Source organism: Rhinopithecus roxellana, chromosome 14, assembly GCF_007565055.1.
Source record: "Rhinopithecus roxellana isolate Shanxi Qingling chromosome 14, ASM756505v1, whole genome shotgun sequence".
Taxonomy (NCBI): domain Eukaryota; kingdom Metazoa; phylum Chordata; class Mammalia; order Primates; family Cercopithecidae; genus Rhinopithecus; species Rhinopithecus roxellana.
The window spans coordinates 124539979-124552973 of record NC_044562.1 but is presented as its reverse complement, the minus strand read 5'-3'; the positions used below and the strand labels follow the sequence as shown (position 1 = coordinate 124552973).

Here is a 12995-nt window from a genome sequence, read left to right as displayed (position 1 = left end):
GTAGACACAGGGTTTCTCTAAGTTTGTTGGGCTGGTCTTGAACTCCTAACCTCAGGTGATCCGCCTGCCTTGGCCTCCCAAAGTGCTGGGATTACAGGTGTGAGTCATGGCACCCAGCCCAGGTATTTCTTTATAGTGATACAAGAATGGCCTAACACACCTATCAAAATCTTACTGATATTTCTGTGGAAATAGAAAAGTCCATCCTAAAATTTATATGGAATCTCAAGGGACCCCAAATAGCCAAAACAATCTTGTAAGGAAATCAGAGGTCTCACATTTCCTCATCTCAAAACTTACTACAGAGTTACAGTAATCAAAACAGTGTGGTACTGGCATAAAGACAGACATACAGACCAATGGAATAAAGTACAGAGCCCAGAAATAGATCCATACTTATATGGTCAAATGATTTCCAACAAGGGTGCCAAGATCATTTAATGGGGAAAGGACAGTCTTTTCAACAAATGGTGCTGGGGAAACTGCACATCTACATGTAAAAGAAGGAAGTTGGGCCTTAGCTAATGGTAAATACAAAAATTAACATGAAATAGATCAAAGACTTAAATGTAGGAACTAAAACTATAAAACCCTTAGAAGAAAACACAGGGGAAAGGTTTCAAGGCATTGGACTTGGCAATGACTTCCTAGATCTGACATCAAAAGCACAGGCAACAAAAGAAGTAACAGACAAATTGGGCTTCATAAAAAATTTAAAACTTTTGGGGTAAAGTTCATTCAACTGAGTAAAATGACAATTCACAGGATAAGAGAGAAGATTTGCAAATCACATATCTGGTAAGTAATTAATGTCCAGAAGATATAAATAACTCCTAAAACTCAACAATAAATTAGCAAATAATTCAATTCAAAAGTGGGTATAGGACTTGAATAGATATTTCTCCAACAGTAATATACAAATGGCCAATAAAAATATGAAAAGATCCTCAACATCACTAATCGTTAGGGAAAAGCAAATCAAGACCACAGTGAGATACTATTTCAAACCCTTTAGGATGGCTACTATAAAACGAAGCAAAACATAAAGTGTTGGTGAGGATGTGGAGAAATTGGAACCCTTGTGCATTGCTGGTGGGAATGTAAAATGTTGCACCTGTAGAAAACAGTGTAACATTTCCTCAAAATATTAAACTAGACTTATTTGTTCCAGCAATTCCACTTTTGGGTACATACCCCAAAGAACTGAAAACGGAGTTTCAAACAGGCACGTGCATACTCATATTCACAGCAGCATTATTCACAACAACTGAAAGGTGGACACAACCCCAATGTCCATGGATGGATGAATGAATTAAAAAAATTAGTAGATAATAATGAAATATTATTTGGCCTAAAATAGGAAGGAGATTCTGACATATGCTTCAACGTGGATAAACCCTGAGGACATAATGATAAGTGAAATAGGCCAGACACAAAAGGACAAATATTGCATGACTGCACTTATATGAGGTGCCTAGATTATTAGTCAAATACATACTGACAAAAAGTAGAATGGTGGTGTTTTACACTATTCTTGCATTGCTGTAAGGAAATACCTGAGACTGGGTAATTTATACAGAAAAGATGTTTAGCACTGGGTGTGGTGGCTCACACCTGTAATCCCAGCACTTTGGGAGGCTGAGGTGGGCAGGTCACCTGAGGTCAGAAGTTTGAGACCAGCCTGGCCAACATGGCTAAACCCCATCTCTACTAAAAGTACAAAAATTAGCCAGGCATGGTGGCAGGTGCCTGTAATCCCAGCTACTCAGGAAGCTGAGGCAGGAGAATCACTTGAACCCGGAACGCGGAGGCTGCAGTGAGCTGAGATTGCACCACTGCATTCCAGCCTGAGTGACAAGAGCGAGACTCTGTCTCAAAAAACAAAAACAAAAACAAAAACAAAAACAAAAAAAAGAAGTTTATTTGGCTCATGGTCCTGCAGTCTTTATAGGAAGCATGGTGCTGGCATCTGCTCAGCTTCTAGGGAGGCCTCAGGAAGCTTACAATCACGGCGAAAGGTCATGGGGGATCAGGCACATCACCTGGTGAAAGCAGGAGCAAAAGAGAGAGAGAGCCACGGGGAAGGTGCCACACACATTTAAAGAACCAGATCTGGTAAGAATTCATTATCATGAAGACAGCACCAAGCCATGAGGGATCCGCCCCCATGATCCAAGCACCTCCCACCAGGCCCCACCTCCAGACTTCGGATTACAATTCAACATGAGATTTGGGTGGGGGCAAATAGCCAAACTATATTAGGTGGTTACCAAGAACTGGGGAAAGAGTTTCATGAGTGCAGAGTTTCAGTATGGGACAATAAAAAAGTTCTGGAGATGCATGGTGATGATAGTTACACAATAATGTGAATGTACTTAATACCACTGAACTGTACATTTAAAAACAATTAAAATGATAAATTTTGCCACAATAAAAATTACATATACGGCTTGTATTATATTTATGTTGGATTGTACTGGTCTAGAAACATAACATGTTTTATAGTTAATTGTGATTAGTGGTAATAATTCACAAATACCCCCTTTTTTTTTTTTTTTTTTGAGACGGAGTCTCGCTCTGTCGCCCAGGCTGGAGTGCCCTGGCCGGATCTTGGCTCACTGCAACCTCCGCCATTCTCCTGCCTCAGCCTCCTGACTAGCTGGGACTACAGGCGCCCGCCACCACACCCGGCTAAGTTTTTGTATTTTTAGTAGAAACGGGGTTTCACGGTGTTAGCCAGGATGGTCTCGATCCCCTGACCTCGTGATCCGCCCGCCTCGGCCTCCCAAAGTGCTGGGATTACAGGCGTGAGCCACCGCGCCCGGCCCACAAATACCTTTTTTTAAAAAAAAGGAAAAACACCCTTGCCAGGATTTATTTGAACAAAATCAGCTGCCTGACCTCTACTTAACTACTAATATGAAACCACACTGGCATATGGCACACTAAGGAAGGGATTCATTTTTTTTTTTTTTTTTGAGACAGAGTCTCCCTCTGTTTCCCAGGCTGGAGTGCAGTGGCCGGATCTCCGCTCACTGCAAGCTCCGCCTCCTGGGTTTACGCCATTCTCCTGCCTCAGCCTCCCCAGTAGCTGGGACTACAGGCGCCCAGCACCTTGCCCAGTTAGTTTTTTGTTTTTTTTAGTAGAGACAGGGTTTCACCGTGTTAGCCAGGATGGTCTCGATCTCCTGACCTTCTGATCCGCCCGTCTCGGCCTCCCAAAGTGCTGGGATTACAGGCTTGAGCCATTGCGCCCGGCCCCAGGATTCATTTTTACTTACAAGCTGCAGCAGGCACAGGAACCAAATAGGCCACAGAGATGCACATTAGGCTGGAGAAAGGGCAGGCATTGATGTCAGGGTGGCAGATGGTTTCTAAGGCCCATGGGGAGTTCAAGAACTAGTGGACAAATGACCAGGGTCCAGGGTTAGGGTAGTATTTGAGCAATGGTATTTCAATAGGAACTGATTTTGTCATCATGCTGTATGCACAAGATGGCATACAGTGATGCAACATGAAATACCTCTTCCTCACACCTCAAGTTTTGCTAAAAGAAGAAATTTTTGGTCTCTCTCTATCCTCACTCCCTCCTCCCTAAAGGAAGCAGAGTGACTTATCCCATTGGTAAATTTAGGAGAAGCCATGGAGGATGAAAACGCGTTTCCTTTCTCTCTGATCAGCCTGTCTACAGAACAGACTGCTTTTATGTGCTGAGGACAGAAGCCCTCAAGTTTGGCCTGGGGATCCTTCTCTCATTGTTCCCAAGATGAGGTCAAGTGACTGCACGCATGGGTTTTGGGGTAAATTTGCTTGTCCTCCAGGATAGATTAACTCTTACTTTCCTGCAGGGGGGCTACCCAGGGCCCCAGTTGAACACAGAGGCCCTAAGTATTAGAGAGCTTGACGGGTGCTGCAGATTCATGCATGATTTCAAATTCTCTTTTATTAACCTAAAAACTGACATTGTCAATTCCATCTGTCTGATTTCTGCGTCTCATTTCTCAGCTGGTCCCCAGTTTGATGGGGGGAGAGAGGCATTAGAAATTATCCTTCCTAAACCTCTTAAGAGCAGTTTTCAAAACAGTAAGAAGAACAAAAACCACACAGCAATATTTCATGTATGGCTTTAAAAAATATCCATTTGATGAAAGCCAAGACATAAATTAAGTCATAGTTCTGTAAGGAAGTATTATGTAGAAGGCAGGTAAAACATTTCTGCAGGATTGCAAAGGCTGTAAGCTGAAGCACAGCAATCTGGGTTACACCAAGAAGATTGGACTGTGTCTGTGGCATCTGTGTGTAAATGATGCATGCCAAGCACTTGCTAGATTCAGGCAGCACAAGAGTGCTTTCTTTAGCTCATTGTGGAGGCTAAGTTGAAATGACGTTGGGCTTTTTTTTTTTTTTTTTCCTGAGATGGAGTTTCGCTCTTGTTGCCTGGGCTGGAGTGCAATGGTGAAATCTCGGCTCACCACAATCTCTGCCTCCCAAGTTCAAACGATTCTCCTGGCTCAGCCTCCCAAGTAGCTGGGATTACAGGCATCCACCACCACGCTTGGCTAACTTTCTGTATTTTTAGTAGAGACGGGGTTTCACCAGGTTGACCAGGCTGGTCTTGAACTCTTGACCTCAGGTAATCCACCCGCCTCAGCCTCCCAAAGTGCTAGGATAGGTTTTTTTTTTTTTTTTTTTTTTTTTTTTTTGAGGTGGAGTCTCACTCTGTTGCCCAGGCTGGAGTGCAGTGGCATGATCTCAGCTCACTGCAAGCTCTGCCTCCAGGGTTCCAGGGTTCACACCATTCTCCTGCCTCAGCCTCCCAAGTAGCTGGGACTACAGGCGCCTGCCACCATGCCTGGCTAATTTTTTTTTTTTTTTTTTTTTTTTGGTATTTTTAGTAGAGACAGGGTTTCACTGTGTTAGCCAGGATCTTGATCTCCTGGCCTTGTGATCCACCCGCTTTGGCCTCCTAGAGTTCTGGGATTACAGGTGCGAGTCAATGAGCCTGGCCTGGAAGATCTCTTTCTTAAACAGACTTTAGCTTCATATAGTTTAGGTGTTTGGTGGTTCTCCAATCTATTGATGACATCTAGTTGCAGGGAAGGCAGATGTGTAAGAGCAGAGAGATCACGAAATATAAACACTTTAGCAAATGTGGAATAATTAACAATATTTTTAAGGTGTACCAGAGGCCAGTTTCCAGGAAATAGCTAGAAGCTACTGCCAGAAAGACCCTAGTCAATGATTTGAGGGAGGTGGGAGAGAAACTGCTAAGGCAGAGAGTCAGGTAGTTGGAACACAGAATGTATTTTAAGAACAGTGACATTTCTCAGTGGTAATTATGAACACAACCAGGGTGGCAAAAACACCCTTAACCGTGTAAAGCAACTGACAAACTTGAGATGGGATAAGACTTTTTCTGGTAGTTGGATATTCAGATAGATTAGTGCAGTGACTAGGAGCCCACAATTTTCCAGTTCAAAAGAACAAATGATGGAATGAGAGACAGGCTAATAATACGCAACAGAAAATGAGATACTATTTCTACAATTTATTTTTGATGTTTGAGAGCCGTGATTCTGTATCCTATGAGTAAACACAACCTATTTACAGTAAAGAGCGCAAGAGCATTGACTTTTTCGTCATGTAATTTAAAATGCCTCATACTTTTTTATTTCTAAAGAAACTATATTTTAAATGTTTCACTCAAGAATCTGAAGAAGAGATTTGATTTATTAGCAAGATGTATGGGCAGAAAATCTTTTTCCCATCCAGTTAAGAAAATGTAGAGTATTCACTTGTCCCAGGAAAATCTCCCCAAGAAATGTATGTTGCGCTGTAATCAATGCTAAGAGTGGGCGTCTTTAACAATTCCATATTAATTCTTCTTCCTGGCTCTGGGGCTACTAAAAGCAACTTTACTAGTCATCAGAATGTGTCTGGGATCAATGTCACCCAGTGACGGGAGCAGGAAGGCAGGCCAGCCTGATGCTGGCTGTGCAGTTTGAGTGTGTGAGCCCACCATGCTCCGGAAGTCCTCCCCACCCTACCCCTACCCACAGGCATATTTTCATGTGGTTTCCTATCGTAAGCGGGTTCCTTCCTTAGCTACCACTTCCCAGCTCTGTTCCCTGGATCCAGAGCCTTTTTTCTTTTTTGAGATGGGGCCTTGCTGTGTTACCCAGGCTGGTCATGAACCCCTGGGCTTAAGTGACCCTCCTACCTCAGCCTCCTGAGTAGCTAGGACTACAGGCAAGTGCCATCACACCTGGCCAGAGCCTTTTTTGTTGTTGTTTTCTTAGCCTAAACTGTATCTTGCACCTTCTCCGAGTCTTTTCAGAGCTGGGCCTATCCTTTTACACTCATTCTACCCACCTGTGTTTTTCACTCCATCTCCAGAGTGGCAGCAGCTACCTTCTTCCTGGGGGGCATCTGCACTTCTTTCTGCACTCAGGATCTGCTGCTTGCTCTGATACTTTCTGTATCCCTTTGTCATAACCTCCCATTTGCCATACACAGTGGGGAGCTTCTGTTTCAGATTATGAGGAGGAAAGAACAGTCTCCTCAAGATGCCCTTTCGGTCTTGGTTATTAGATCAATCTCTATCTTTATTTTCAGTCTCAGAACCCTTCGTCTCAATGTGCCCCACAAGTAATGCAAACCAAATTACGGGAAGGCAGGACACAAAGCTCTGAGACATGTCAGGAAGGGATGGGGATGAGCCAGTCAGCATCCTGTACAGCAAATGCTTACTGCTCCTTATGGCATTTCTAATTAGAATTCTGAAACCTGGTATAGCCTGAGTCTAGCTTCATAGATTGTTTCACCTCAAACCATCACACAGTTCTTACATGTGAGAACTTTCTCCTTAGAATTATCATCTTAGTGTGATCTGAAGAGCAAGTTCCCCTCACAATTGATCTACTTAGACATCGTTTGCAAACACCCCATGCTGGAGGAAAGGCAGTGTGCCTGCTTCTTGGCTCTCAACCATGACAAATCCTAGGTTACCTTAGCAATGAGGCAGAAAACTGCAAGAGAGCCTGACCAACTAAGCAGAAAGGAGGCCAAAGAAAGCCCAACTTCATTTATAAAATAACCAACATGATTTGATCTCATACAATGAAATAGAAACTGAGGAACAACTGTGGTTGTATAATCTTTGATTGTTTAATCTTTCTAAAAACAAGTCCTTTATGTTGTAAAGCACTAGCTATTAATTAACATGGGAAAATGCTCAAACTAAAGAAGTGTATGTCCTAGTAGTATTTACAAACAGCTCCCTTTTGGGAATGTAATTCTTCCTTGGTCCTGTATTTTGTATAGTTCTGACTCTTTGCTCTCATGATTCTGACATATTGCAGGATTAGGCCCCGGGTTTGTTTCATTATCACTCTTATTTTATGTCAATTACATTTTAATGTTATCACTGTATCTTTAAATGCATATAACCATCTGATTATGCCTTATTATAAAGTGTTTTATCATCATCACTCTTTTTAAAAGAAGTACCAGGCCGGGCGCGGTGGCTCAAGCCTGTAATCCCAGCACTTTGGGAGGCCGAGACGGGCGGATCACGAGGTCAGGAGATCAAGACCATCCTGGCTAACATGGTGAAACCCCGTCTCTACTAAAAATACAAAAAAAAACTAGCCGGGCGACCTGGCGGGCACCTGTAGTCCCAGCTACTCGGGAGGCTGAGGCAGGAGAATGGCGTGAACCCGGGAGGCGGAGCTTGCAGTGAGCTGAGATCCGGCCACTGCACTCCAGCCTGGGCGACAGAGCGAGACTCCGTCTCAAAAAAAAAAAAAAAAAAAAAAGAAGTACCAGAAACATACCTTTAATAACACAGGGTTTTAAAAACAGAAAATGAGAACCAGAAGACAAAGAGTATTTTGACAGTACGCCTAGTTTGTTTGTTTGTTTTTTTGAGATGGAGTCTTGCTCTGTCGCCCAGGCTGGAGTGCAGTGGCGTGATCTCGGCTCACTGCAAGCTCCGCCTCCCAGGTTCAAGCCATTCTCCTGCCTCAGCCTCCCGAGTAGCTGAAATTACAGGCACGCGACACCATGCCTGGCTACATTTTTGTATTTTTAGTAGAGATGGGGTTTCACCATATTAGCTAGGATGGTCTCAATCCATCTCCTGACCTCATGATCTGCCCGCTCTGGCCTCCCAAAGTGCTGGGATTACACTTGTGAGCCACGGCGCCCAGCCAACAGTAAGCATAGTTTGACTCATTTTTTAAAAAAGATATTCAAGCTTAAGTGGCATTTTACATTTTATGTTTTCACTTATTTAATAGTTTTAACAATTACTTTACACAGAACCCCCAAATTGTCTGCAAACACCATAGGTATTTCATTTTGAAAAGGATTATTTTTGATAAAGATGACTGGCTAAAAAATAAAGCAAGAAAAGTAACACCCAAAATGCATACCCCAAGCTCATTCTGGAGGTATTCAGTGTACAATCTCTCTTGAATCCTAAGCAAGCTGGTAATGCTTGGCCCAGAATTCCCAGATAATGACTTGTGTCTGAAATTTCCCATGAGGTTTTGCAATGTTCCATTCATACCTATGACAATCCAGAACAATACTAATCCAGAAGCATTTTTAGGTAATTGAGAGTACATTTTTTAAACACAATCTATGCACAATACAGTGATTAGGCATATTAGGGGTAAAGAGCTTAACAAAACATTGCTGAAACATAATTGCGAGTCTGCATCAAATCAAAAAGGCCACAGAAATATTTAGTATTGTATCTTAGTTTCTGTTAAGTACTTTCAAAATGTAATTAACACGAAAATAATTAGTACAAGAGAATTTGAGTTCTTGATTTTGTTCAGAAAATTTTTACTCTTAATATATTAAACAAACATGGAAAACTTTTGTATTAAAGTCTTCCACATGTAAACCATTTGTCATTCATTCATATATTTTTCTACTTTACTTCTTCACCAAAAATCGTGTGATGTCTGATCCATGCTTTGATGCTAGAGATTGTCTTCTCACCTGGCTTCTTTCCTTAGCTTGTCTGGCAGTTCTCTAAAAGTTAAAAAATATGCATATGTACATGTTAGGAAAAAAGCACTGGCTACAGAAGCTCAAAAACTCTTTGTATTGTTAGTCTGGAAAATCTACACTGTCACTACACCCATTTCCCAGTGGCTGGCTATTAAACAGTTACCAAACAACAAGGCAGAGTATCTCAGCAGCTCTGGCAAGTCCCTAAGGTCCTAGGTTCTTAGGACCAACGTAGCAGGAGAAAACATACAACTTAGGGGATGTCTTGCTACCCAGTGACAGCATGAATTCCTCATTTGGAGACTAGGGAGGCCCTGATTCTCCCATTTAAGCAGGAGTTTTTTTCTTTTTTTTTTTTTGAGGTGGAGTTTTGCTCTTTCGCCCGGGCTGGAGTGAAGTGGCGTGATCTCAGCTCACCGCAACCTCTGTCCCCCAGGTTCAAGCCATTCTCCAGCCTCAGCCTCCAGAGTAGCTGGGATTATAGGCGCCTGCCACCACACCCAGCTAATTTTTGTATTTTTAGTAGAGATGGGGTTTTGCCACGTTGGCCAGGCTGGTCTCAAACTCCTGACCTCAGCTGATCCACCCGCCTCGGCTTCCCCAAGTGGGAGTTCTTAAGGCAACTTGGGATTACCCGGTGAAGAAAATCTACCCACTTCCTATTCTCCGATCCCAGAGGCCACTTCCAACTCAACAGATGAGCTGGTGTAGAAAATAAAATGACGTAGACCAGAACTGGATTCTTCCACTAATCCCACAAGTAACATTTTTCATGAGAATCTAAAAGAATAATTACAGAAAGGGCTGCATTTTCTTTGGCTACTTCTTAATTCTCATATAGGTCTTGAATTTGCTACTAACGTGCAAAGCTGAGAAATCAGATGACTTTTTTTTTTTTCCAACTGAAGTCCATGTGAGGTGATCCACGCAGAAAGAGTAAGGACAGAAGAGAAGCTTACGGTGGGGGGCGGTGGCTCACACCTGTAATCCCAACAGTTTGGGAGGCAGAGGTGGGTGGATCATCTGAGGTCAGAAATTCGAGACCAGCCTGGACAACATGGTGAAACCCTGTCTCTACTAAAAATATAAAAATCAGCTGGGTGTGGTGGTGGGTGCCTGTAATCCCAGCTACTCAGGAGGCTGAGGTAGGAGAATCAGCTTGAACCTGGGAAACGGAGGTTGCAGTGAGCTGAGATCGTGCTGAGATCACGCCACTGCTCTCCAGCCTGGGTGACAGAGTGATACTCCGTCTTAAAAAAAAAAAAAAAAAAAAAAAAAGAGTAGTAAAGAGTTCATATATTATAAACATTGGCAAAGGATCTGAAATAGTTCTCAACAGTTTAAATATAACTGATTAGCATCTTTTTAAAACATTAGTGTCTTTAGCAAACAAAACAATTTCAGGCCTTTCTCCCCTTGCACCACAATGGCACCCACTGACCGTACCCAGTGGCAGTTAAATGGGCTTCTGGTGTCATAAATGAGTAAAATTCTTTGGAAAACAGTTTGGTGAAAAATCCTACATTGTCAAAAATATGCAAATACTTTTGACTCAGTGATTTTTACACATGATAATCTACCTTAATGAATGACCTCAAAATGAAGAAAACAGTTTTGTTTACAAAAAGTGTGCTTGGTGGCATGATGTATAAAAGCAGAAAAATTTAAATAAGTATAAATCAGTATGGAAATGGTTAAGTAAACCACAGTAGAGATATGCTCAATAGAATATTGTATTATGCAGTCATTTTAGATGATATAAGTTATGAATGGTTAGAGAACATGAGAAATGCTTAGATCTTGCTGTAACTGAAAAAAAGTTGAATACAAAGTTGCATACTGAATATTTCTAAGATGATCTCAACAGGTAAATCCCATTACCTTTTACTGGACTGCCTGTAAAAAATGTATCCTGGTAGATAAACAATAGTATGTGTTTTTTTCCTCTCATTCTAAGCAACGGGTAAGTAACTACCAAAAGATGGGGCAGAGTTAATTGGTTTCATACTTTGGCCAGCAATGAAACCTTTGTATGCTGAACTGAGTTGGTCCTAGAGATAACTTATCAATGTTTTCAGATATTTCAGGATATCCTTAGTTATATGCAAACATGTATCACTGCCCTAATTCACCAAACTTCCAGTTTGGGTCTCATCAAGACAATATGTAAATTGTATTCATTTCTTTCTTGGTCATGGTGCAAATGTCTTGGTCCTAGAATGAATGAAAAGGGAAGCAGCTTTTCTTGCATCTGTGACACGGGCCTTGAGAGGAAAGGCAAGTGTTAGATGATGAAAGGAGTAAAATGCGCCTCGAATCTCAGACCAGGGATAAATTTATTCACATAATCTTCCACACCTGTGTGCACAATTTTCCATCTGACTTCTCAGGATGCAGTCAAAGCTATATGAGAGCTTCACTGACCTCTTTGTGACAGACTGTGCAGAGAGTCTGCAGGTTGTCCAGGGAACACTGTCCTCCTCCCCCATACACTGGCTTGATGTGATCCACCTGCCAGAAATGTCCTTCTCTTGGGTTTCTTATCATTTCATTTAGCTGCAATAAGAATACAAGTAAGCAATTTTCAACATATACTGCAAGAAGTGTTTGTTGGTTTTGCATTGTGCAATCATGTTTATACAGGAAAATCATGGGAAAAAACACATCAGGAGAGCTTTGTATAGCTTTTATTGTGAGTAGAAGAAAACCCTCTGTTCGAAGTTTGAAAGCAATAAGATGTGTTTTTTTTCTCCCTTACCTCATTTTGAAAGAATTACAAGAAAATATAAATTACCAAGACTCCTGACAGATTGGGAAAAACTGGTTTTTCTGCACCTGTAAGTTAGTTTACATATTCACTAAACCAAATCTAAGAAAAGAATAACAATAGGTTAGAAATGTAAAACTTCTCAATACTACTGAGTCAAATAATCTTTAATTGTTGACCTAAATGCTTTTGTTACTACACAATGGTAGTTTAATGTCAATAGCTATTACCTAGAACTTTCATACTATTCACCAGAGAACTTTCCAAGTTACGTGAACTGGAATGAAATTTCTAGAACAAATATCTGTAACTTGCATATTTGGAATAATTCAAGATGACCATTTAAAGTAGCCTTTAGTTAGGCCAGTCCATATATACACATTTTATATTTAATCAGTGATAACCTACATTAAGATGGGATGTATTTTATCATTTTACCTGAGGTAGTAAAACCAATTCACACCATGGCAATGCAGTTGTCTAAGTATCACAGAGATGAGTGTGGCACTTGCTTTTATTTCCTTCAACTTAATGGCTGCTGGCCTTGGGAACCCATGATTATGTATAAAGCCTGTTTAAGAAAGCGTGTCAGGCACAATGACCTGATCAATAGTGCTGGGCCATGAGGAGTCACAAGAGGCAGCAAGTTGGAGCAGTAAACTTTGTCCAGCTGACCTTTGTTACTGCCTGCCTTATCTTCTCTTCTGTGCTGAACTTCCCAACTACTGTTAGAAGAATACGTTGATTTTTGTTTTTGAGGTTGGCATTGTAAGAAGCTACTACAAATGGCGGTCTTGTGCATCAAGCAAATGGCAGAGTCTTAGGAAAAAAAATCCATTTTGGTTTTGCCTTTTTAAACCAATTCCTTCTCTCTGAGCAGCCCCCACTCTGACAGACTCAATAATTCAGAAGATGCTTCTTTAGTTTTTCCAAGCAACTGTAAGGCAAATCACTTGGGGCCACTCTTCAATATCCTAAATTTGCCCGCCTCTTGAAAGAATCGCTTGATGTGGTAGTGCATGCCTGTAATCCCAGATGTTTGGGAGGCTGAGGCAGGAGGATCGCTTGGTCCAGGAGTTCAACATCATCCTGAGCAACACAGTGAGACCCCAGACCCAATCTCAAAAAAAAAAAAAAAAAAAAAGTGTGTATGTATAAAATCACTCTCTAACTAGTCCTACCTAAGTCGAGCCTATTGTGTTCC

The 12995-nt window shown here is 41.6% G+C and overlaps 1 protein-coding gene across 1 annotated transcript in view; it reads right to left on the bottom strand.

Moving 5' to 3' along the window:
• Positions 1 to 8268: 8268 nt before the first annotated feature.
• ZRANB3 (zinc finger RANBP2-type containing 3) overlaps positions 8269 to 12995 on the bottom strand; it is a 319849-nt gene continuing 315122 nt past the window's right edge. Inside the window, exons 20-21 of the mRNA XM_010367383.2 lie at positions 11449 to 11580; positions 8269 to 9045 (exon numbers count right to left, since the gene is read on the bottom strand). Of these exons, the coding sequence (XP_010365685.2) occupies positions 8947 to 9045; positions 11449 to 11580 (231 nt within the window). The 3' untranslated portion in view covers positions 8269 to 8946. The remainder of the gene's footprint in view (positions 9046 to 11448; positions 11581 to 12995) is intronic.